The sequence below is a fragment of the Excalfactoria chinensis genome, chromosome 5, assembly GCF_039878825.1.
Source record: "Excalfactoria chinensis isolate bCotChi1 chromosome 5, bCotChi1.hap2, whole genome shotgun sequence".
NCBI classification, from domain to species: domain Eukaryota; kingdom Metazoa; phylum Chordata; class Aves; order Galliformes; family Phasianidae; genus Excalfactoria; species Excalfactoria chinensis.
Genome location: NC_092829.1, coordinates 43,872,823 through 43,898,692, shown reverse-complemented (window position 1 = coordinate 43,898,692; position 25,870 = coordinate 43,872,823). Strand labels below are relative to the sequence as shown.

Genomic DNA, 25,870 nt, shown 5'->3' with positions numbered 1-25,870 from the left:
GTCTTGGACAGTGCTGGCTTCAGAGGGCTATCCGTAGAAGAGAATGCAAAAATAATGGATGCGCTTGTTTCTGGGTACTCTTTCCAGCTGTTGCGGATACCTTTTTTTCTCCGTGTCATTTTTCTTACAAGTCCTGGTGAATGTTCCACATTCTGGAGGTTATCTGAGGCTCTCTGCTTTTTCTCTACTGGCAGTCTGTAAGGAACTCATTAATGTCACTAAGTGGCAAGGAAAGACTAAGAGGGTTCTCCTCTCAAGTGACCATGTTCTTGGGATTGCCACTACTCTGTCTTTCAGCTATCTAAGTGGTTCAGGAATGTACTGATTCCCCGAGTTCATACATTCCCTTTGTCCTTACATCCGTCTCAGTGGCATGAGCATGCTCACGGTGCTGGTGCTGGTGGACTTAGCTTTGCTGAAGAAAGTAAGCCTCTAAAGAAATAACAAGTTCTTGGTTCAATGAACCATATCCTAGCAGCTCCAGATCCTCATCATGACATCCTGGAGAAAACTACCACCCAAGCTCAGTGGAATCCATTTTTACACCAGTGGTGGTTGTCAAATCCCAGAGAGAAGACCCAGGAATCCACACCAGCAACAAGGGGTAAAGAATGTCATGCTAAGTTGGTGCTTTCACGTGTGGCGAGGCAGCTAGCTTCAGAAGTATTAATGGGAGGGTTTTTACAATGGGCAGTGTTTGTTATTTCTTTTTGGAACAATGTGTTTAAAGAGGAAAGAAAAATATATTTGTCTCTTTCTTGGAGACTCTATTCGATAGGGACAGACCACATCATGAAGCCCATGGTTAACAAACATTCCGAGCATATAATCCACCTCTGAAAAATAAAGGACCATTGAATTTCTAACATCAGGTAATTACATCCAACCAGTGGCCCAGATAAAAAAAAAAACGAAACTGTGATATAGAGGTTAGATTAAATTACTGTGATGATTACAAGTGAAAATTGAATGGACTATCATTCCAGAAACTCCTTATTTACACAGTGCTTAAAACAATGAGGACTACTTGGAAAAAAGGTGGCAATTAGTACGTTAAGTCATAACTGTGTCTTATACAGACAGCATGAAGTAGAAGAGTTTACATTTTTGCTTGTATGGACAACCAGTATTTCTGAAGGAATTAAAGCTCTGAGAGAATTAAAGATCAAATTAAATTTAATTTTGAAAATTCATTCATATAAATCCTGATCTCCCTTGATTCATTTTGCTGAAGTTATATTGTTTGTCGTTAGCTCTGTAAAAATGAATCAGATATCAGTGCTTTGACTGTGTATGGCACAGAAATGTAGCTAACAACATTGGGGTAGCTTCAGTAGGGATGTGGTAGGATAATGAATGTCTTGTGGGAGGAAGGACCACCAGGAGATACAGACTGAGGCAAGCATGGTGTGGTTTGGTCTTCTCTGTGACTGTGGGATGCATGCTGGGGAGACAGCAAAGATTAAGAACTGTCAGCAAGAGACCTTTCTAGTTCAGGCTTCATGGCACCTTTAACATCACCACAGCAGATGTGACCTCGAGCGGCAATGGTTCAGATGACGAAGACTCTTCAGAGGAGATGATTTACTCAACGGTGTTTCCAGGATGGGAAATAAGTGTAGCCAAGAATGAGTATGCTCCCAGTACTAGTAAGGAACTTCCTCTCTCTTTGGATACATTGCTCTTGTTGTGGTTTTAAGTTTGCTTGCTCATCATTCCGTTTTCTGTGCAGTCTTCCCATCCTTTGCCATAGGAACGTTTGTTAAAGGTGTAGCTGCTGTTTCAGTCAGCTCTTGTTTCAGATAACCCTCCTGTACCAAAGAACAAGTTTATTTAGAGCTTGTGAGGTCCTGATCTCTAGGAGGGCCTTTTTCCAATGCTGCAAAAATTTATCTCCTTTTCATATGCACTTGCTCTGAGTGACAGTATGGTATGTTTGTCTTTTATGGCACAGTAAAGGAAAAGGGGGTAAAGTCCTGTAATTTCTCTATGTGGAAATCTGTTTCCACCCTTAAATGTCTGTCACAATCAATGGTTTAGTACTGTCTGAAATGCCATGTTCTGATAAAATGCTGTGTGGTGGTAATGTAATAGAAGTTGCATTTCCCAAATTTGTTGATGCGAAACTCAAAGGTGTTTCTGTTGTGGAGCTGGCTGTCAGCAGCTGACTGATGGGAGTGCATGTGTTTTGTGCAGAATGGCCTGGTGAATGTTCCCCATTCTGGAGGTTATCTGAGACTCTGCTTTTTCTCCTACCAGCACAGTCTGTAAGGAACTCATTAACATCACTAAGTGGCAAGGAAAGACTAAGAGGGTTCTGTGATACCTCCTCCCAAGCAGCCATGTTCTTGGGATTGCCACTGGTCTGTCTTTCAGCTACCTAGAGCTTCAGGAATGTAATGGTACCTCAGGTTCATACATTCCCTTTGTGCTCAAATCCATCTCAGTGTCATGAGCATGCTCATGGGTGCCGGTGCTGGTGGATTGGCTTTGCTGGCAAAAATACGAGTCTCAAGAAATAACAAGTTCTTGGTTCAATGAACCATATCCTAGCAGCTCTAGATCCCCATCGTGACAACCTGGAGAAAACCACCACCCAGTCTTGGTGGAATCTGTTTTCAGACCAGTGGTGGTTGTCGAATCCCAGAGAGAAGACCCAGGAATCCACATCGGCAACAAGTGGTAAAGCATGTCATGCTAACACAGTGCTTTGTTTAGAGTACTAGTAAGGAATTTCCTTTATCTTTGGATGTATTGGTTTTTCACTTTTCCTTTTTTTATCATATGTTTCTCCCCTGTTGCTACATATGTTTTGGGAATTGTGTGCATTCTTTTTATCAATTCTTCTTTCCAAAATTACATTCCTGCCATTGGAAAAGAGATATTAGAGAATTTATACCTATTTTTTCATTGCTTAATAGTGACATGGCATTTTCATCCCTGTTTTAACCTAGTAGTTTAATGCCTGTACTTCCTGGAAGAAATGTTTATAATTTTTTCTAAGTTTTTCAGTTTTTGGAGAAAAACGGTATTATTTCCATCTTGTGTTATTTATAACATTCACTAGTATCTTTGCTGAAATACAACCAAGACCTTCATTGCCATTTGTTAATATGTTTTCTTAGTAGACTTCTTGGCTCTGTTATACAGAGTCTAGTTACAGTATGGAAGATCAAAACCAATCTCCGTTCCCATTTCATTAGAAAATGTCACTCTATCTCTTCAGTGTGTTCAAAGATAGTAACATATCACTATTTTAAAATTTAATTTAATCTAATTTGAGCACATCTTATCGTGTGTTTTCCCTGTGCACTTGTGTACTTTCTAGTGTCAATAAATCTGTACTTTTAGGCATTTTACAATTTTTTTTTTTACTCTGAATGTCATGAAGTTTTGTCTTTTTCTCAGAAGTAGTCTTTGTTTTTTTCAGGAAGATACAAAATGAATATTTCAACTTGTTTAAGGTTTCTTTTTCTTTTGCTTAAGCTTTAGGTGTTTCTAGTTTTCATTCATTTAGCTTTTGCTCTCTGTGTTTTACTCTCTTTCTTATTCCATATGGAATATATGGTTCTATGGTCTAGTGATGTTTGCATACTCTCTGGGTGAAAATGTGTGCAGTCTCTGATCGTAGCCTCTTCTGGCAGTTTTATTGTATCAGTTCAATTGTATTTTAACATCACTGACTAATACTAGCTTTTCAGGTGGCTATTGTGGTGCTTTCAGATTCATTCATGAATTATACACAATTCTTCTATCTCTTGTTTCCAACATTATTCCTGCAAGTCTTTGCATCTGTCTGATGCAAAGAAAAGAAATGCTAGCTTGGTGTAAAGAAACTTGATAAGAAGAATGATGTGACTATCATCTAGTTATGCATGCATTTCCATTATCCCTTATCTTTATGGCACACACTAACAGTAGAGTAATAATGGTAGAAGTAGAGCATGATCAGTATTGAATCCTCCATTGTCCTAACAGCTGTGGACTCACAATATGAAACGCTTCTGGAAGTCTCCACACAAGATTATTGGAAACCCTCCTACACAGATGAAGAGGAGAGATATCCTAGCTCTGCTGGCAGGGGTAAAACAATTACACATTTCAGATAAGATTCAGATTTGTGACATATTACAGTAAACTATAGCACTTTCATAGTGCTGCTAATTGTAATTCCCATATCATTAGCTTTGGTCATAACTTTATATTATTTGTGCTACAGACCTCAGAGATGACATCTATGATATTCATCTGTTACTCTAAATTAATCTGTTGCATCTAATATTCATTACTTGCCCCTTTCCCACATATCTCTGGGGTTTTAAAGCTTTCACTGCCAGCGGTGTAATAAAACTGAGCAGGTTGCAACATGTTATTGTAGGCCCAGCTTGGTGAAGAAAAATCCCCCTTTTTCACTGACATTTCTATTGTAAAATCTGAAGACAAAGACAGAAAATAGCACTGGTGATTCAAAAACATAAAAGTTACGGTTAATCGAACTTCTCAGTTAAACCAAGCCTCTTGAAAAACAAACTTCTGTCAGTTACAAATGTGACAAAACTAAATAGTAACCACCTACTCTTTCCATTGCTTCGTACATGTAAAAGCACAGGAATACTTACAGAAACATCCAGGGCAATATTTGAAAAATATGTGGGTGGAAAACCTACAGAGATGAAGCTCAGATTGATTTAAGTAGATTATTTAGTGTGGGATAATAAGATAATGATAGTAGTATAAATTTGGCTATGTTAAGCTAAAAAATTATCCAGCTGGTACTAAACTGTGGTCTTGAAAACACAAAAGGCTGAGCCGAGGACCTGTTACTCCTGAGGGTCCATTTAAAATGGAACAGTAAACATTACATTCCCAACTGTAGTACAAAAGATAAGATGCTATCTCCAGACTAGTGTGAACATTTTCCTTCTAGTGTTTGTGTCATTAGCCAACCAAGCTATTGAAAATTCTCAATTATCACGTTCTTCAAGCTCAAAAACCTCTGTAGGCAAAGGCTTATGGAGTGCATTCTCTAGCAGCCTTTGCTGTGTACATAAATAGCTTCCAGTTTGTTGCTGTTTGTTTGTTTTTAAAGTACAGCTGACTGTGAACTTTGGTTTTGGCAACAATGCCATTTTATCTTGTTAAAAGAAGATCAAAACTGAATAGCTGAAGATGCACCTTTCTACAGCTGGATTACAGGCCAGTGTTGTAATTGCATAGAATTAGATTATACTGAAAATAATTGGACTTGTGGAAAGCTTTATTATCCCTCTGTAAAGGCAGCCATTTTCTTTCTTCTGTGGTAGTTTTTTGGATCTGCCTTCATTAGCTAGTGACATTTCTTTATGGTCCTGGAGTTTCTGGGAACAATTCAGTAGGCACTGGGCAGGAGCTTTAATCACCTGGAGTGAATTTCTGTGAAAACTTTATTTTAGTTCCGTAATGTTGTTAAATAACATGTATTCATCCTTTTCTTAAATTTAATGTCCTACTAGCTGCAATTCAGGACCATACTTTACAGGATTATCTCTCAATATCTTTCTAATTGCAAGAATAATGAATTACATTTGTCAGAACACTCTCTTTGTGAGCATTTCACCATTTGAAATGTGAAGATGCATATCTCTCCATTTCTGTTCTTTTTGGAAAATACTTAATGTAGGTTTCTCTTGCTGATGACTTATTGCACGTGTAACAGCTCCAGTTCATTCTCTGCATCCTCTAGTTGAGGCCTTTATTTTCACTTTCATATATCATTCATGGAAATTTTTGCTACCTAATGCTTTTTTTCTTTTATGTTTTTAATTATTACTATTTATTTTAATTTGGGTTCTAATGCTCATCTTGGTGTTACAGGTATTCTTTTCTGATATACATTTTCTAAGCCTTTTAATGTCTATTAGAAAATCTCTTGAGGTGGTGGTACTTCAAATTTCTTCTGATTGCATCTTCTGCTATGTAAACAGTAAATTAAACATTGAGTAGTTAATTTATTTTAGCTTTAATTATTACTGAGTTCAAGACCAGCATGCTTTTCAACCTCAAATATATGAACTTACTCATTTTATTCATCCAATCCACTCCCAGAAGCAGTGACAATTTCCTTGGAGCCATCCTATCAATTGTTTAATTGATAGATTTACTCAGAAGAGAAATTTCATCATCTCTTTCTCTTTTATAAACCCAAATCCACAGGCTCAACAGTTAAGTTGGTATTAATAAGTACAAAGTAGAGGTGCAAGCTTTTACTTCTATGTTTTCTTCCACTGCTTTTCCTACTGCTTTATTCTGTCATTGGTCTTTGGGATACACTGTAGGAAACTTAAATCTTTCACTGATCCTGGTGAAGCTTTCCTGGGCAAAACAAACTTTGGTTTCCAAAGGAGCTTTATTTCCTTCCGTCTTTCATTTCACACCCATTGCAACAAATAAAAGAGAAAAGCAAAACACAAAATCCAACCTTACTGCAGATAAGGATAGTATGACTGGTGTTGGGTACTTTGATCATTATTGATTCAATCATCATCTTATCAGCACTTGTTACAAGTGAAACTGAAAAACGTCAAGGACCAACCCAACATCCGCTATTACACAGTGTTCACTATGGATGGATCAGTCAAGGACAAAATCCTGTAAACATGACTGGGGCTACTGAACAACAAGAATTTACTACTCCAGGTGAAAAAGAAATTGAAAAGGAAACTTCTTATACAGGTAACACTGCAACTAAAATTTTAGTATATTATCAGAGTTTACTTGAGGTTTAGTTTTAGAAAGATTTTATGAACAGTTTTGAGCTCTGAGTTCATAAGAAATGTTCTGTGGATAAACCCGAGCAATGCAGATCCATCAGTTGCCTTTTTAACATTTTTTAATCTATTCTTCAGACTTAGTCTTGGAGGTTTGTTTTTACTCTCATTTGGATCACGTGTCAAGACCTATAGTGAATTAATACTGAAATTGTCTCCTACATTTAGTGTTCTATGTCATGCATTCACAAGGCTTTACCAGGCTGTCTGCAAGGGTTACATCTGTAGGAAACAGTGAATGTTTAAAAAGAAAAACAATTATATCTGTTGCATTTTTTCATCTGTTTGTGAACTGTGTTCACACTCCTGTTGCAAGTCATTATTGGAGATAATTTTTGCACTTTTTTTTTTTTAATATGGCAATATCCAAAATATCTACTCATTTCACTCTTGAAATATGGCAAGATGATACTGAAGAGAATGAAAAAAAGCATACTGTAGAATAAGAGAGGTTTCTCAAAGAAATTGGAATGTTAATGATGAAAATCTACTGTAAAGCTAATATCTGAAAATTGATAAATATTAGTTGATGTTCTTGTGAGTGTATTGTTTGCTAGTTAGTGACTGATGTTCTGTAATAAGCACTGCAATCTTTTCTTGCTAATTATCAAACATGGGGCACTGAATAGAAATATGTAATTATTTGGGATGTTCTGCTGTGAAAACGAGGCAAAAAAAGCCCTGAATATAGTCAATACATCAAATTATGTGATAAAAATCTTACCAACAGATCAGATCCTTCCAGTTACTTTGCATTATCTTACTTTCACAATAGTGGATATTAGTTTGATATTCAACCAATATGAAGTCATGAACTGCATGAGTCAGGGAAATACTTTTGAAAGTCAAGGAGATATCTTGATTCTGAAAAGCATGTGCTTGGTTTGAGGAAGGATTCAATCCTATTGGTGACAGTAGGCAGCCTTTCTAAACATAAACCATAATGAGAAGAAAATCTGCTTTACTTCTCTTTGCCATTAAATGTAGTAGACATGTGAGCAAGGCCTGTCATAGAGACAAGAACCGAAGAGGAGAATAATATGAGAAATGGATCTTTGTGTACTGAGTTCATAATTGCTTCACCATCATCATAACAGCTATGGTCTCCAATCATGGGGCCAAACAGAATGACTCAGCGCAAGACCCATTGGTGTATCCTGGTTGGGGCAAGGAAGATTATTCCACACAACCCACTATAATGGATAGAGTTATTCCTTCCAGAGAGAGTAATCATGAAAAAGAATCTTCTAATACAGGTACTAGTCATAATATCAATTATGCATATTTCATCACTTCTGTCTTTCAGATAGCTTCTCTTGGAAAGCTATTGCATGATTTAGAGAGAAGAGTAGCATACTGATGTCCTTAAGGCTCTGACAAAGATTATAAAGTGACTCATTTTCTCTGTGATCTCCCTGGATGGTGTTGAGATATAAGAGTTCAAATATATCTTCCTATAAAACATTTATTTTATACTTACAAGTAACAAGATAATTCTGATAGGAAAACTGCTCTTACTACTGCTATAAACAGATTACAAATTAGAAATATATTTCATAATTTGTCACTACTCACATAATCTTCCGCAACAAAGTAGCATGAGTGGTTGTAGAAAGGGTCCTTTACCACAAGCATAATAATTGCAAAGTAAAATGCACTGTAGAATTAATTTGGAAATGACACTAACATTGAGGAACTTTGATCAGACAGAGAACTAGTCCAGAAATTCTTCTGATTGCTTTATCCATGTTTTCACCACTCTCTTGTGAATCTCTTGGAATAAGATAAGAAATGCATGAAATTAATTTTTCAAATGTAGCAGTGAGAATACAAAGGGGGGCAAAATTTTTTTCTTCCTCTTTTCTGGTGTGAAAAGAGTAGTTGTTTTAAAGGGAAGACAGTGATGTGTAAAGGGAATGTGATGGGGATGAGTGGGGCAGATGTTGAATTCACAGCTGATTCAACCATCGTCATAACAGCTCTTGCAACACCTGATGATGGTCACCATGAAGAGCCAACTCTGCCTTCAGATAACGAAGCAGCACAGAGCACTGAAGGCATCACACATCCCACTGATGCTCCCAGGGGTCCAGTTCTCCTAGGGCCGGATCCTGCCAGTACAGATGAAGCTGGTGAGGAATCTCTGCTCATGAGTACCAGTAAGAATAATGGACCATGCTCATTTCTCACAAACCGTGTGAAATGAGACATTATTTCTTCTGAAATTGACTCCTCCTTCTCTCTTTCTCATCTTTGGGATCTACATTCTTCTTGTGGACTTGCAGTGCCAAATTTGTGGCGGGATCTGATCTGCTGTTAGTGACCTTCTAGACTGGGCATCAGGGTCTCCTTGCTGGTGCATTTGGTGGTTTCTGTTTTTGGCTGAAGCATGTTCCTGGGTGGCCTTCTGTCTTTTCTGCCAGTCACACACTTGGGTGACCCTGAATTTCCAGCCTCATCCTCCTCCCATGCACATCAGTGAGGCCAGGCTTGGTGTGCTCTGGTGCTACGGTCGGTGTGGTGGAGGTGCTCTGGTGGGGTTATCTGGGTGACTTGCTCTTGTGACTCAGCAGTGGCACCATTTCCAGAGTGTTGTCCTGATGGTGAGGGCAGGGCAGTCACACGAGAACCGTGCCCTATATGTTCTGTCTTGAATTCCTTGCACCTCCTTGCCAGTGCAGGACCACTGCAAACCTGGCTGTGGTGTGGCCGCTCACTCCTGAGTTACAGGATCAGGTTTCCTGCTGTGCTCTCTTCTTCTGAAAGTCTTCCCTCTCCACCTGTCACTGGCATATGGAAATACAACCAGTATCCTACACTGTGGCAAGCATGTGCTACTCAGGGGTATCAAAAGCCACTGACAGTGTGGAAGGAGAAGGGGAGGCCTTCACGTCTTCTCTCCTGCCGTGCTTTCAGCCAGGCAGCAGGACATGCTTTCTGGTGTGCTGTGATATCGGAAGGAGGAAAGCAATGTGGGTGGAGGTTTGGTGGGCCTCTAAAGCTGATTGTGCCGTCGTCCCAGCAGTCACAGCATCCACAAATGTTTTCCACCCAGAAGACAGAACCAGCAGGCCCCTGGTACCCGGCACTCAGCCTGGAAGTGACAGTGAACAAGCAAATGCCACGGATGGTTCTCATGTCAATTTGATACCTGGAGTATTTCCAGATATGGATGATCATCTATACCAATTACCATCTCATCTTTCTACTAGTAAGAACTGCTATTTAATTGAATTTTCTGTACTGCTACTCTGAGAGTCCTGAGTAGCAAATGAGGGTTATTGGGTTGCAGAAAGTATTCTTTTCTTCCAAGGATGATAACTGCAAGGTAAAATGCTCTGTTGAAGAATTTGAAAATGACACTAACATTGAGGATCTGTGATCAGACTGAGAACTGGTCCAGAAATTCTCCTGATTGCTTTCTCTGAGTGTCCACTGTCCTGGGAGTCTTTTGGATTAATATATGAGATGCAGGAGATTAATATTTCAAAATGTAGCAATGAGGATGTAATGGAAGACAATTTTTTTTTCTTTCTCTTTTCCGGTGTGTAGCCATGTTTTAAAGGGAGGAGCAACTTGAATGCAGTGGGTGTGGGGTGGGCACAGAGGGATGCATGTGGATACACAGTTGATTCAACCATCATCATAACAGCTCTTGACACACCTGATGATGCTCCTCATGAAGAGTCAACTCAGCCAACTCTGCCTTCAGATAACGAAGCAGCACGGAGTACTGAAGGCATCACACATCCCACTGATGCCCCTGGGATTCCAGTTTTCCTTGGGCCTGATCCTGCCAGTGCAAATGAAGCTGGTGAGGAATCTCTGCTCATGAGTACCAGTAAGAATAATGAATCATGCTCATTTCTCACACAACGTGTGAAATGAGACGTTATTTCTTCTGAAACTGACTCCTTCTACTCTCTTTCTCATTTTTGGGTTCTATGTTCTTCTTCTAGACTTGCAGTATCATAAACTGTTTTATAGTCCTGTTGCATGTTAACATCTAAAGAAGTAATGCTATTCTTCAAGAACATTCTTCCCTGTGCCTCCTTTTTCTTATATCCTTCAGTTTTTTTCAAGTTGATTTTAGTGGGATGTCATACTGAGAAAATATTGTTTTTAGAGGTACATGAATCATATGCTTAGAACTAGGTTTTCATACCTATTCACTCCTGTTATTGGTATTTTCACAGATGACTTTAGTACCGTGAATTTTAAAATAATGTGCTACTGCTCACAAAGATCTATGAGTTTTTCCTTCTAAGTTTTGTAAGTTATCCTTTTGAAAAGCTCTGTATATTATCCTCAGGAATTATCCCCCATCACATTATTGGGCCTTTACTCTTTTTGTTGTTATTGGTGTTGTTTTTGTTTTGTTTTGTTTAATAACGGACTCATGACATTGTAGAGCTTTGGAGATTTTTCATCCCTTGTAGTTTCTCAAAAGAATGATGAGCCTGCAAAAAGTCTCTATGGGGAAAAGTAATATTTGTAATTTCCCTTTCCTTCTTCAACTTCAGTTTTCTTCAGGATCACTTTAACTCTTGGGATTTTCCAAAGAGCTATAAAAAACAAAGTTTGCATTGGCAAATGACAGTATGTTTCTTCACTTCCTCCTCTTGTTTGCTACGTACGGAAGGGGTCACATGGACCTTTATCATTTATTTTCATCAGCATGTTAAGCTTTATGTGGTTTGACAAATACAAAAACCCAAATAAGATTTGAAAGTTTATTCAAATACTTTCAAACTGGTCATTGAAATCTGAGTGTTTTGTAATGATAGGAATCATAACATTCATTTTACTCTAAAAGCAGCATGATTTCTCTCCCTCTTAAGTAGTGGTTACCAGATATTTTCAAAGATAACACAGTAAGCTACAGTTTTTGGAAAGTAGTGTTTTGGTTTCTCATTTTACTTCATAATGTTGAATTTCAATAGTAAATTTTTCATCGGTATTAATGTTTATCGCTGAGTTTGTATTTTATAGCATTTAGATACTCTTCAAGAGGATCCAATTAAGCTGTGCTGATTCTTAGCTTTCTTTCGTGACATCTTTATTCCTTTGCATCAACAGTCGTCTTATTAGAAAAGAGCACTGTCTTAATGATGTGGGAAGGATATTCATTAAGCAGCTTAATTCAATAGTTCTCCATCTGAATTCATTTTGAATTCTTCTAATGGGAAATGAGCACACTTTTTTTTTTTTTTTTTTTTTAATGATCATCCCAGGAAAAAGTAGAGATGCATAAATAAATGAAAAGAAAAAAAGAAAAGGACATTTTTTAATATGATGATATTATCAGCCTTAAATAGTTAGGTCTAAGTAGCTGCTACTTAGATTTGGATAGATTTGCATGCTTGCAAAATCACTAAGATTTTGGAAATGAGTAAGTAACTAATAGAGTGCTCAATAGAACAATTGTAAAGGATCAAAACAAACCAAAAATAATGAACAGTACAGATATTTTTCTTTGTCCTGCTTTCTTTTCTGCTAAATCTATTCTCTACTAAGAAAGGAAAAGGCAGACCTTGATAAATGAAATAAAGAGAGAAAACTTGATATGGTAGGGATTTGTAAACATCTTTGACGTTATCTTAGCCATCATCACAACAGCCGCAGCCTCCAATGATATTCTGAACCCAGAAGATGTAACCCGGGAAGTGTGGACACATCAAGTCATTGATAAAGCTCTTGCAACACCTGATGATGGTCACCATGAAGAGCCAACTCAGGCCACTCTGCCTTCAGATAACGAAGCAGCACAGAGCACCGAAGGCATCACACATCCCACTGATGCTCCCAGGGGTCCAGTTCTCCTAGGGCCGGATCCTGCCAGTACAGATGAAGCTGGTGAGGAATCTCTGCTCATGAGTACCAGTAAGAATACTGGACCATGCTCATTTCTCACAAACCGTGTGAAATGAGACATTATTTCTTCTGAAATTGACTCCTCCTTCTCTCTTTCTCATCTTTGGGATCTATGTTCTTCTTGTGGACTTGCAGTGCCAAATTTGTGGCAGGATCTGATCTGCTGTTAGTGACCTTCTAGACTGGGCATCAGGGTCTCCTTGCTGGTGCATTTGGTGGTTTCTGTTTTTGGCTGAAGCATGTTCCTGGGTGGCCTTCTGTCTTTTCTGCCAGTCACACACTTGGGTGACCCTGAATTTCCAGCCTCATCCTCCTCCCATGCACATCAGTGAGGCCAGGCTTGGTGTGCTCTGGTGCTACGGTCGGTGTGGTGGAGGTGCTCTGGTGGGGTTATCTGGGTGACTTGCTCTTGTGACTCAGCAGTGGCACCATTTCCAGAGTGTTGTCCTGATGGTGAGGGCAGGGCAGTCACACGAGAACCGTGCCCTATATGTTCTGTCTTGAATTCCTTGCACCTCCTTGCCAGTGCAGGACCACTGCAAACCTGGCTGTGGTGTGGCCGCTCACTCCTGAGTTACAGGATCAGGTTTCCTGCTGTGCTCTCTTCTTCTGAAGGACTTCCCTTTCCACCTGTCACTGGCATATGGAAATACAACCAGCATCCTACACTGTGGCAAGCACGTGCTACTCAGGGGTATCAAAAGCCACTGACAGTGTGGAAGGAGAAGGGGAGGCCTTCACGTCTTCTCTCCTGCCGTGCTTTCAGCCAGGCAGCAGGACATGTTTTCTGGTGTGCTGTGATATCGGAAGGAGGAAAGCAATGTGGGTGGAGGTTTGGTGGGCCTCTAAAGCTGATTGTGCCGTCGTCCCAGCAGTCACAGCGTCCACAAATGTTTTCCACCCAGAAGAAGGAACCAGCAGGCCTCTGGTACCCAGCACTCAGCCTGGAAGTGACAGTGAACAAGCAAATGCCACGGATGGTTCTCATGTCAATTTGATACCTGGAGTATTTCCAGATATGGATGATCATCTATACCAATTACTGACCCCTCCTCCTCCTAGTAAGAACTACAGATTGCGAGTGTTCTCATTTATACAAAATTCAGTTCTTGTTTTTTATTAGCGATGACTTTCTTGAAGTATTTGTTGTATCCTTAATTCTTAGTTACACTTGTAATTTGCCTGTTTGTTTTTGTTGTTATTTTTTTACAGACATTTTTCAACACGTTTATAGGGTTAACTGATGATGCATCTTTGGGGAATATTTACCTTTGTGAAGCAGTGTAGTTGTCCCAAAAGACTGATAGTAGTGTTTTGCAAATATCCTTCTCTTATATTCTGATATCTGTATTTTGTAACACTTCTCATAAAATGAAGAAGTATAAACTTTCTCCTTATGCCGACACATACATGCTAACATTTTTACTTCCTTTTAAATGGACACAAATGACTGCTGTGTAACCCAGCTATCAGTCACTTTTTCGGCCATCCTCATTTCCTCTGCATTGGTTAAACATATATCAAAAGTTTCTTGTGCAATTTTTTTTTTTTTTTCCCTTAGTAGGTATATCTGCAGCTTTTATCTTGCCAGTGATTGGGTCGTAACTGACATTTTGTTTATGAACAGTTTATTTAAAGGAGGTTATTCATCTGGTAATGTTAGTGTTGTTAATACTTTGCTTATTACACCACAGATACCTTTTTCTTTTTTGTCATTTTTTACTACAACAGGACATGAAGAGACTTTTCCTTCTTCCCAAATTCATTTTCTGTACAGATCATCATTCTAACAGAATTTATATTTTTTTCCAGAAGCTATTCCTTTCTCTAACTGATCTAAATAGTGCTTTCATGCACTTTCCTGCAAGTTAGTGGAACCATGCCAGGGTTGATTTTGGCCAGTGCTCTGTGATTATTCTTTATAGTTAAGCACGATAACAAACCTATATATATTTAACATTATTCAGCAGATATTTTAAAGATAATTCTATTGTTTCTAACGACTGGGAATTAAAACTTGTTTCCAGAGAATGTAGTCATTTTGAAAAATTTTAGCTAGAAACGGGATTTAGAGTGAAGGTTCTTATGATTTCTCTTTCCACTTTCACCCTGGTATAGATCCACTCAGTTTTGTGGAGTCTTCTTAAATTATCGTTAATTAATGTTAATTCATGACAGGTAGAATTTGTCCTTTTTCTACTTCAGAATTTTATATAGATTCAATAATATAACTCCTGTCAAAACTGCATTAATTATAGCATTTAGACATAGATACAGCAACATAAATGCAAAATATGTATTTGCATTTTAATGGAAAGATAATCCTATATTAATAGCTGCTTCCTACTACAACAGATTCATTTCTTGGCAGTCACTGCCCTATCACTTAATTAAGCCAAGCAGCCTCAGTGCAGTGCACAGACATTACAGTTTGGAAAAAAAGTTTGCTACTTTGCTTTGAGATTAAAAAACCTGTATGGGTTGCTCGGAAGGCCTTTTTCAAAGTGAATTCACTTTTGTTTTCCCACTTATCTACTCTTTGTGCTTTTTAAAAATACAATCAAAGGGAATTACTAGTATTGCCATTTCTAAAAAGAGCTTATTTGTTGTAGAGCTGATTCTTTTGCACAGCTGTAGCAGAATGAAAAGATTCATTAATATCTTGGCTGGTTCTAGCTATAGGCTTTTCCTGAACAAACAAATGGGTTCGTGTACTGTACTGCTTTCTTTCAATTTCTTTTCCTCCGCAGCAGTTTTAAAGCCATGGTCTGACATCGCCCTAATGACTGATCTTTTGTCCAAATGTCACAGTGGAATAACAGAACAGTCCACTGAATTAATCAAAAAATAACTGACAAAAGGAAGAATGCCCAGTATGTCACCAAAATGAAATATCAGGGCAACTGAGAGCCCTCCCTGACCACTGCAGGCACATTCCCCAGAGCCAGGACACCAGGGGACATGGCCAAATTCTGCTTCTCCTCAGCGCTCAGGAGAGGGGATGGTGAATGCAGCAGTTCTTTTAGCACAGGATTCTTTAATAAGTGTTTTTATACAGGGTGACAGAAAGCACCTTAAAAAATACTGGAAAATACTGAAGTGTCAGCACAGTCAGTACAGTCCTCTTGATCTGCTTTCTTGGAGGCTAGATCAAGTCCTCCGGTTGCTGAATTAATGCTTTGTCCATTGGGATAAGCTATCGCAGAACAACTCATCAGTCAGTAAGTTTCTTGTTAATAATAATGAAAACATCTGGAACATTCATGAACTACTTGTTGGCTACGCTCAACAGTGGGGAAAAATGCACTTCTTAGTTCGTATTTGCCAGCTGCTTTTAGGAAATGAGATCAGAAAGGCTGGACAGAAGGGAACTGCAATATGAGCTAAAGAAATAGAACTCTGCAACTGATTACAGTGTCTAATTTGTTCTATCAGAGTCTAGAAGATTTCAGAGAGGTGCAGATTTGTAGTATTGCTTTTATACTGATAACCAAGTTGCAGACCCATGTGAAGCACTGTATACAAATAATTCTAGACATGGAATACCCATGTGGCAACACTGTGGGCCAGAAATATTACTGTCATCGCATAAGATTTCAAGCCGTATAACCGTCACAGGAAATATGCGAGACTAGAAGAACTCATTTGGATTTAAGATTTAATTCTGTCATAGAACTGAGTTACAAAACTTATTTTAAAGTGCCAATGGACCCATCTCTATGTTTACAAGGAGAATTTTTGCTAATAAGAAAAACATTTTGAACTTTTAAGGTCCCACCTTATAATTAGCTATCAAATATAAACCATCCAGAGAACTATACTTCTATTTTACGAAAGCAGGAAAGTTTTAGAAATTCAGCTTTATCCTGTATAGGAATAAAATTAAAAGTTTTGAAATTTCTTCTTATTGACCCTTTTCAGTCTTCTCTCTCTACACTTTTCTCATCCTCTTTTCCCCATAGAACAGGCAGGACCTTTGACTTATGCAGTAGCAACCTTTTCAAGAAGTCACCAATGTGCAGAAGTTTTTACGCTCTTTCCAGACAATTTCTAGGCAACTGTCATTGCATATTTGTTCATGGTTCACAATCAAAAATGAAATGTATAAAAGGTGAAAGGGTACAGACATAAGCTTTGTTATCAGAATATGTAAGCTAGCAATAGTCTGGATGAGTGCAACATTTATAGTCTGTGTGGTTTGTTGGCGTGAACTTTCTAGAAATATATATTTTTTATAACAAAAGTCATAGCTTTTGTACCTCCCTGTGAAATACCCAGTAAGGATATTTGGGCTAACAGTGGTTTTGTTCTTTAGGGTCAACATCCAATATAAATAGTGATCAGGGACCATACCAGGAAGACGGTGAACCTACTCCTTTCCCTGGAGAGTCCACAACAACAACTGTAACGTCACAACCAAGATCAGCCCAGGTACCAGGTAGGTTTCCAAAGTCATGTATTTCAATAATATAGGAACAGAATGACATGAATATGAACTGAACAGACAAAAATGTAGGTCAAGTATCGTTATTCTGGTTTTGCTCTGAATCAGGTAATGTTCAGCATTTTCACAGTCTGAGAAATGGAGCATGTTGTAACTCATAGAATACTCTAGCAGTATCTAGATGAGAGAAGTTGTGTGTTTTGGAGAACAGGATTTAGAGATAAATAATCTTCATACTTGGGTATGCAGTCTGACACGACTTGGTGAAGGTAGTTGCAAAGCATCATATATGTGAAAATGTTCAGTGAAAAGTTAAACCTGAGACAAGCATTGCAGAAAAGGGCTTACAGATTAAAATGGAATAGAACAGAATAGAAAGAAGCCAACATGGTGACACAATTGCAAAAGAATGCAAATATATTCTGGGACGTATTAACAGGAAAGTCATTTTTAAGACAGAGAAAGTAATTATCCCACTCGATATAGATCTGGCAAGTCCAGAGCTGAGGTTCTGTATTCAGTTCAAGGCACTGAATCATACAGAAACAACAGGGGAAGACACAAAGATAAAGTCTGGTAAGGTAAGCATAGCGCGACCTGCATAAAGAACAGACTATGGGGAAGGGTGCTGTGAAATCTCCATTTTTAAAAAATGCTAAGAGCAAATGGAATATTTCTCAGAGGTGTTTTTATTCTCTCTGTTTCGCTGGAGTGAAACAGCTTATGTGATATCCAAGGGTCCATTCCAGTTTTACCTCCTCATGATATTGCAGTTCCTTTATATTTTTATGTTCTCCCTACAAATGCTCCTTAACTTAAGATTTTAAGTGACAAAATGAATGTAGACATTTCACTCTACCTTCAGTCCATCCTACTTTTGCACCTGGGATTGCAGGTGTCTCAGCCTTTTTTCCTGTTCTTGAAATAAATCAGTGATACAACTTTACACTTATGTCAGCCAAAGTGCAGTTCTTGTATATGCTAACATCGGACAGGCATTACATCAGAGTTGGCCTGGGCATAGACGAGCACTTCTTTTGGCCACGTAAGCAACACGGCTGATGAAAATGTATTTTATTTGCAAAGAAGAAATTTGCAAAATGAAGAAATATCCACTTAAACAAGAAAAAAACTCTTACAGTTTAAATAATGCTTGAGTGTCCATGAAACTCTGAAATTATGTGGGATGGATTAACACATTCCTCTTCCCTCCAACAACCCCCAGAATGGCTGATCATCGTTGCTGCTCTCCTGGCACTGGCGTTGATCCTCGCAGTGTGCATCGCCGTTAACAGCCGGAGGAGGTAAGTTACCCTGTACTTCTCCAAACACACTGAAGTGTGATGGGGGTGATAGAATGGAGCACTGACACCATATTGTTAGAGAACATGTGAAATAAGAAAGATATCAGGCACATGGTGAGACAGAATTATCAACAGCTTTCTTTAAAGTTAAGTGGCTCTGGAGTTACACGCCCTGAACAGCACAGCTTATTGATTTATATCTCACTCTGCTATGCCTATAAAAGCAGAGGCTGCCTTTGTTTCCTTCCTCATACCCGGAGTCACCATAGAAACAGACAAACAGGGCCAGGATGACTAATTATAGATTGCAACTGACAAGAACTGTAACGGTCTCAATGCTAAAAATTACATCCCAGATGCTATGAGTGGAAAACATCTCTTATGTAGGGCTGCCATGCAGCTGGGAGTGAGACCCAAGGAGAGACAGTGCGTGTGGGTGTGCATGTGTGTATGAAGTCATGGATCAGACCCTAGCAGCGTACACCAGTCCCTAGGGAGCAATTTTTCAAGTAGGGATGTCATCTAGTATGCTTGAAACAGGTGGAATGTTTTCTCTTTCTTTAGCAAGATCAAAATAACAAGAAATTCATTTGTTCTGTTAAGCACTAACCTGCTGCAGACTTGGGTAGGGTTAGCTGGGTGGTGGGGTGGGAATGTTCTAAGTATTAATTTATTTAAGAGTGAGAACTGCATATTTGTTACAACATCAGTATGGCAGCAATCTCAAGCACCTACACAAAGTAATTGGTCCTTCTCAGTGAATTGCAGATTGCTTCATCATAGTATTTTTGGTGTTGTGGGGTTTTTTTGTTTTGTTGTTTTGTTGTTGTTGTTGTTTTATGTTTTTCTGTGCTTAATTGGTGCTGTCTTAATAAAAGCAGATGTTATCTTAAAACAAAAACCAAACCAATTGCCCAAGGTTCAGTGCAGGGCAGTTTACTTGTTTATTTATGTCTTCATTATTCTTCATGTTGCAAAGAAGACTGCCTCTGTACGATGCCTGTTGCCAAAAGAGCTAGGATCTCCATGCAGTCACACATTTGGGCACTGACCATCATTTCAGGAAAGAAAATCTGAGTTGTTCTTTTGAAAGCCTGTGTTCACTCTGCATTTCATGGCTGCAGAGCAGGAATTGTTCCCAAGTGTGTACTCAACATTTACACAGCAAACTGAGCTCCTTTGGATAAAATAGCCCTCAGCTATCAGTAAGCATGAATAAAAGTGATACTTAACTGCCAGATTAGTCATTCAGGCAAAGCATGCTTTGCCAAAAACACTTTTACAGTACAAATTTAAAAGTTGGTGTCCATCTTAAGAGAGCTGTGCTGTGTGCATTCAGTGAACACTCAGCTGTTGGATCTTGATCCTGAGTCTGGATTTGGAATTATCCTGTCTGTATAGTGGGATATATACAGAGCTCCTAAATACAGATATACCCAAATCAGAAAATAGTCTCCACATTTCAACAACACATGTTAGTCCATTCTCTAATAACAGTAGCTACTGGGCAGCCTGATGTAATGAGTGAGAACACTGCCCACAGCAGAGAGGTTGGAACTGGATGGCCTTTAAGGTCCCTTTCAACTCAACCATTTAGTGATTCTGTGATGCTAAGTAGACCAGTGGGCTCCTGCTAAAGTTTATGCACATAATACTGCATTTTTTCAAGAATAAAATACACAACATGGAGAAACTGTGCACTTTGCTTTGCATAGGTCTGCACTAGCAGACAAGTTTCATTTCCAGGAACATTTTCCTAAATAATTACTTGAATTTTGTTTTTGTATTTCCATTACTCTCCATTTATTGTACTCATATTCTTTTTATTTTGATCTAGATGTGGGCAGAAGAAGAAGCTAGTCATTAATAATGGCAAAGGTGCAGTGGACGACAGGAAGACAAGAGAATTAAATGGAGATGCCAGCAAATCACAAGAAATGGTGCACTTGGTTCATAAAGAACAGTCAAATGACCAAACAGGAGCATGTGACGAATTCCTCACCGTTGATGAAACACAGAATCATCAGGAGGTTGACATGAAGAGCGGAGTGTAGTGGTACGAAGTCACCAAATAGATCAGTGTTGGGGAAATCAAAATCACACGGACCTTGGGCAGGAATTCACAGATGCGCTGTGCTACTGATGTCTTTTGAACACGATTAAGCTTAAATACCCTTCATTTTTAATTATTTTAGCATGATGTCCGAGTTACAAATTTGACATTTGCTTTCTGAAATAAGCCCCAAGTGTTGCAGTCAGTTCCCAATTCACACACAGAGGGCGCTTTCTGTGTCCTGGGCATGTGGCATGTCATTGTTCCCCAGATGCAATGCCTTTGCTGTGCGGAGATACAGAAGCATCCAGTTGCTCCATCTTACAGGCATTTAAGGTACTAAGCTTGTCATGGTACAGCAGTAAGTGAGTAACAGATGTCAAGAGCCAAAATTGAAATGGCTTAAAACAGAAGTGCCTCCTATATTATGCCTAACCCTGCAGAATCCACCAGCAATGCCTTCCAGCCAGGAAGAGTGCAAGGTGCATTCAAAGTCTGCCAGTAAAAGCAAAAAGTAATGTTTTGTAATGATTAATGACTTGGTCTGCAACAAGTGAAACCCAGAAGGACAAAGTTTATTTATCTCTATTTTAAAATGTCTGTGGGCACACAGCAGGATTTTTTGGGAGGGGGAACAAAGTGAGGAAAACATGAGCTGATGCATAATAAACTTGTCTTCTTTGTTGTCTTAACAATCTGTACATATATCCTTGAGTTTCTGAGGTGTCCTTTGCTCTTCCCCCCTCCCCCTCCTTCACAGATCACAGTTCGTGTATGTTTTTTAAGAAGTCAGCTAGTAAAACTAATTAAGCAGTATGACCCCAGATCTATTGTGCATGCACAAATCAAGCAATTGGAAGTCATCAGACATGATGACAGCATTTTTATTCCTGAAGAATAGGTCTTTCTCTGCCCCTGCTGCTCCATTTTTACTTAGGAGATGCTGAGCCCAAATCTTGTTTCTCCCATGACCGTTGTATTGCACCAGTTTGCCAATATTTTGAGAGTTAGTTTTGTATGACATTGCTCACTTCTGATTTCTGTTTCATCCACTTTTTACTTCTTGTAGTCAAAAATGCCAAAAGAAAAACTTTGTTTATTGGTAAAAGAAGTTGAAATTTTACAGAATAGATGGATCAAATTTTAAGGAAACTCACCCAGTAACATAATATAGTAAAATAGGTAAAATAGTTGCAGCTGCATCATCATGCACTTCTGTTTTGTCCTTCTATGTCTGTTATGTGAAGTATTTGTATTAAGCTGTGATGCTGCGCATTATATTGATATGAACTGCCAGGAAGAAAGTTATTTACTACCAGTGATCTGTGCCATCTTTAAGAAAGGATATTGAGTGGAGAATAACTTCTAATTGGGCTGCCTAAGAAAAATGCAAGTAAACCCAACCAAAGGTGACTGCAAGCAGCGAGGTCTGTGTTGGCTGGGATGGGGAACGTTTGGTAAGAGATGTTCAGATGTATCTGCTCTCTGACCACAGCACCTGCACTGGAATTCGTTCTGTTAACGTATGTTACTTTATGCTCTCCATCTGAAGCAGTGCAGAGGACGGGCTTTCAGCTGGCTGCATGCTAACATCAACTGGTCTTTACTGGAACACCAAGCAAAATGAAAATTGTGATTGTGGTTTTCAGTTTACAACCCTTCAGCAGTTTCCCAAGCATTCCATCGAGTGGCTTGGAGCCCTGGTATCTGCGGGCAGATCTCCTCAGGGAAAATGTGCACCTGGGCAAAAGGTCCCAAGATGAGGTGTGATTTCAGTGTACATATAGGATGCTTTCTGACTCTGTGTATGTCTCTTCTATGAGCAGTCCAAGAGTGCTCACATAAGACGAAGCCAATAAGGATAAGGAGACGTATGCTGTAAGTACATGGGGCCCACTGTCAAACCTTTCAGCCCAATCATAGGCACATGTTTCAATATCGAGCTGTGCTGTGCAAAGTCTGTTGACAGTCTGCATCAGGTTTGTTTAATTCTGGTACGGTTATAAGGCAAGCTTTTCTATCTGTCATTATAAATGAAGATGATCGATTGAAGGCTGTGTGTAAACTGGTGTTACATACACATTGCTCTAGGTGTGGAGATCCAGAATAAGAATTTTGCCTCTTCTTAAATATTCATTTAATGTAAGCCTCAATCAGAAGGAGATAATTCACTGTCTGGGTGGGTGAAAAAACAAAAGTACAAAGGGCTGTGTCATGTTATTCATCTTCCAATGGAGATGTTGAGAAAATGGAGAAATCCACCCAATCCTTCTAATTTATCTCATGCTCAATACCTATATAAGTATGGATCATACTTGTTGGCTTCTTTTTATATCTGTTATAGGGAGATGCTCAGTTTCTCTTTAAAAAGGCAGTGCCGTTATTTTATATATGCTGCTTCTTTTTAGGTTATGTTGTGCAAATGATGCATAATTAAGTTTCATTGTAGTTTCAAAACTAGATGGCCATTTCATACATGTAATATAGTGCATATTTTTATTAATCTTGGTTTTATTATTTCAGGGGTTGTTTGTTGTGTGTATGTATTTTTTATATAGAGCACTAGATATATTTGCATATTTATTTAACAGATTAAGCAAAGTTAAAGAAAATATAATCTCTAAATTGTAACTAGAAAAAGTATTGCCAAAAAAAAAACAAACAAAAAACCACATGGAGCTGTAAAATAAGCTTCGAAAAATAAACTTGGTTCCACGTTGAGTATGAGAAGTGAGGTCTGCATTGCTAGTGGGAGAGGAGAAGCATTTGGCAGAGTGGTCATACAGGGCCACAGTCAGATCTCCTGCTTGCAGAACCAGCTGGAGGCTGTAGGACCTCTTGTGCTTCACCAGCCTCCACTGGGCCCCCATCTCCATGAGGTTAACAACAAGCTCAGCTCCCATGGAGCACAAATCTTGGTCCAAGTTAAGGTGCACACGGTGAGATGGAAATCATGTTTAAAGCAGTAAATACTTTTAAAAGAGAGGTGATATTTTTACAAGAATGTAATATTTCATTGAACAATCCCGGGTGATGGTTTCACCTGTATTTTCTTGAAGATTCTGAAAGGAATGTTTGATTAAAGCAGAGAAAGGACATACAGCCTTCGTCTCTATCCGTGTGGATGTTTTAAAGCCTTCCCAAAACATCAGTTCCCAAGTGATATTCCTGCATAACATTCTCTCCTTCATACTATGTATCCTGCAAGTCCTTTGCCAAAAAACACTACTGCCAACTACCACTGCACTAAGGAGTGTATGTTGGGTGGAATGATATTGGAGAAAATTTCCAAATGTCTCATAGACAGCAACACAACCACACAGAGGCAGAGGTTTGTCCATCACCTTGGCTGGGGTTTCTCCTGGTTGCTCTTTCTATGGATGATGGGGAGCAAAAAAATCCTCTGAGAATGCTGTTGTGTGTCTGCTTACACAACTCCAGCAGTTTGTTTTATGCTACATTAGGCTGTTAGCCAGCAATTACTTCTTGGCCTTATTAAACAGTTCAGCACTCAGATGTCTCTGATTGCAAGACATTTGATTTGTTAAAGAGCATATGGTTCCCTTTGGGTAACCACATGTACTGGCGTGTTTTCCTCTGCAAAGGTGAAAGAGACAAAGAGGTGGGAGCAGAAACACTGACGTGGGCAGGTTCCTGGGGTGCAGCTCCAGTTCTGTGGGAATGGGGGACAAAGCTCTCATCTCTTTTTTGGGGCAAGAAGCATAAAACAGGGGGAACTTTGGAAGGGGAACTCCAAATGGTTCAGTGAAGGAAGAGTACAGTCACAGGGAGATGAAATGGAGAGAGAGAAAAATTTCTGTGCCACTGACTGGGGAAGTCCCCCAGTGTCCCCAGAACTTTGGCATTTGAATGATTTCACATTTCAGATAAGGGAAAAAGTATCAGCCTGTTCCTGTGAACCCCCCCACACCCCACCTGAAGGTCACCTTCTGCATTCACCACCTGATTTGCAAATGGCTTTTGATCAGTTTTTCCCCTGGTAGATTACATCTCACTATTGCTTTTCTGAGTTGCTACAGCACTCATAAGTGCCATGCTGAGAGCACCCAGCTCCGACCGTGGGAAACGAGAGGCAAAGCTCAATCTTCACAAAGGTGACTAACGGGACCTTGTCTTCTGTCTTCCCATCTCTCCCATCCAGAGTTGGGTGGGCAGCGAGATTTCTAGTCAGTTTCTGTCTGCACAGGTCAGCCATGCTGCAGCATGGTTTTTTGAAAAGCTGAAGATGCCCTGACCTCAAAGGAGCTGTTGTTCAGGTGCAGCTAAAGAAGAAGCAGTGAAAGCTTTATATGTGCTTTAAACACAGCTTTCTTGCAGTTCTGCCTGAATGGATCCAACAGAATGGTTTTGCCTGAGCTACAGCTTCAAGGGTTTGCATACTTTGTATTAAATGTTCGTACTCTATAGGCAAAAGGGGTTGGGATGAATAAGTGGAGGGTTGAAACCCATGTTCGTACATTCCCTGCTGTGCATTGAACTTTGATGTCGAAACCATTAGTTTTGTGTTTTCTTTTAGAAGAAAGACATGAGAATGATGGTGTTATGGATCAAAACAGCTGCACAAAGGTTGTCAAGTAGGAAATATTTCATGTTTCAGAAATAGACATAGTTTAGATACTTTTAATGTATCTGGTTGATAGATTACTTTTTTGGGGGGGCGGGGGAGGGGGAGATGTGATATTATTAAAAGAAAATAATCTCTTGTTATAAAAAAATACCCAACAAAACAAACAAACAAAACAAAACAAAAACCTGTAGAAATATACAGGAAAATAGGGCTTGTCAAGTCAAACAGGATCCAACATAATTTTAAGTGCATCTGTCAGAAAATTCTAAAACACTTTTTACACTGTGAGTAAAAAAAAAGTCTCTCTCTGTAGCACCCACTGAACAGACTGCATCTCAACAGCAGCTTCATTCTGGCGCTGGATTGAGGTGGGTGGCTGCATTGTGATGCCAAGGACACAGCTGATGTTGGGGGCACGTAGGCGGCACTGGGAAGCCAACATGCAGCTCAGAGACAGTGGTGGTTCTACTCACCAAAAGGGCTTGGTGGCTGCCAAGTCAGTCCTGACATCCTTCAAACTCCATGAAAGAAAGAAGAGAGGAAGAAACAAGAAGGCACTTTCAACCAGAAACTGTAAGTTTGCACCTTGTGTCTGAAAGCTTTGGGCCACTGTGCTAGGATGGTGTCAACCTGAATGCCCACTTTGCAGTGCATAAATGGTTTGGTTACAGCAGAGTTTTAGCCTTAAATCTGAATTTACTTTGCAGTCATGGGTCTACATCTGTATTCTGGCACCACATTCTCTAAAGCCTATTGATTTTCCTGGATTAATCCAAAAAAAGCTTAGATAATTTTCATAAA

General features: G+C 39.2%; 1 protein-coding gene across 1 annotated transcript in view; it reads left to right on the top strand.

The window, feature by feature from the left end:
* Nucleotides 1-22,788, top strand: part of CD44 (CD44 molecule (IN blood group)) — a 54,392-nt gene extending 31,604 nt beyond the window's left edge. Inside the window, exons 9-22 of the mRNA XM_072338177.1 lie at nucleotides 476-604; nucleotides 1,530-1,649; nucleotides 2,557-2,682; nucleotides 3,979-4,083; nucleotides 6,532-6,711; nucleotides 7,904-8,062; nucleotides 8,786-8,965; nucleotides 9,832-10,017; nucleotides 10,459-10,647; nucleotides 12,426-12,689; nucleotides 13,556-13,741; nucleotides 16,996-17,118; nucleotides 18,350-18,428; nucleotides 20,266-22,788. Of these exons, the coding sequence (XP_072194278.1) occupies nucleotides 476-604; nucleotides 1,530-1,649; nucleotides 2,557-2,682; nucleotides 3,979-4,083; nucleotides 6,532-6,711; nucleotides 7,904-8,062; nucleotides 8,786-8,965; nucleotides 9,832-10,017; nucleotides 10,459-10,647; nucleotides 12,426-12,689; nucleotides 13,556-13,741; nucleotides 16,996-17,118; nucleotides 18,350-18,428; nucleotides 20,266-20,482 (2,243 nt within the window). The 3' untranslated portion in view covers nucleotides 20,483-22,788. The remainder of the gene's footprint in view (nucleotides 1-475; nucleotides 605-1,529; nucleotides 1,650-2,556; nucleotides 2,683-3,978; nucleotides 4,084-6,531; nucleotides 6,712-7,903; nucleotides 8,063-8,785; nucleotides 8,966-9,831; nucleotides 10,018-10,458; nucleotides 10,648-12,425; nucleotides 12,690-13,555; nucleotides 13,742-16,995; nucleotides 17,119-18,349; nucleotides 18,429-20,265) is intronic.
* The last annotated feature ends 3,082 nt before the right edge of the window (nucleotides 22,789-25,870 follow it).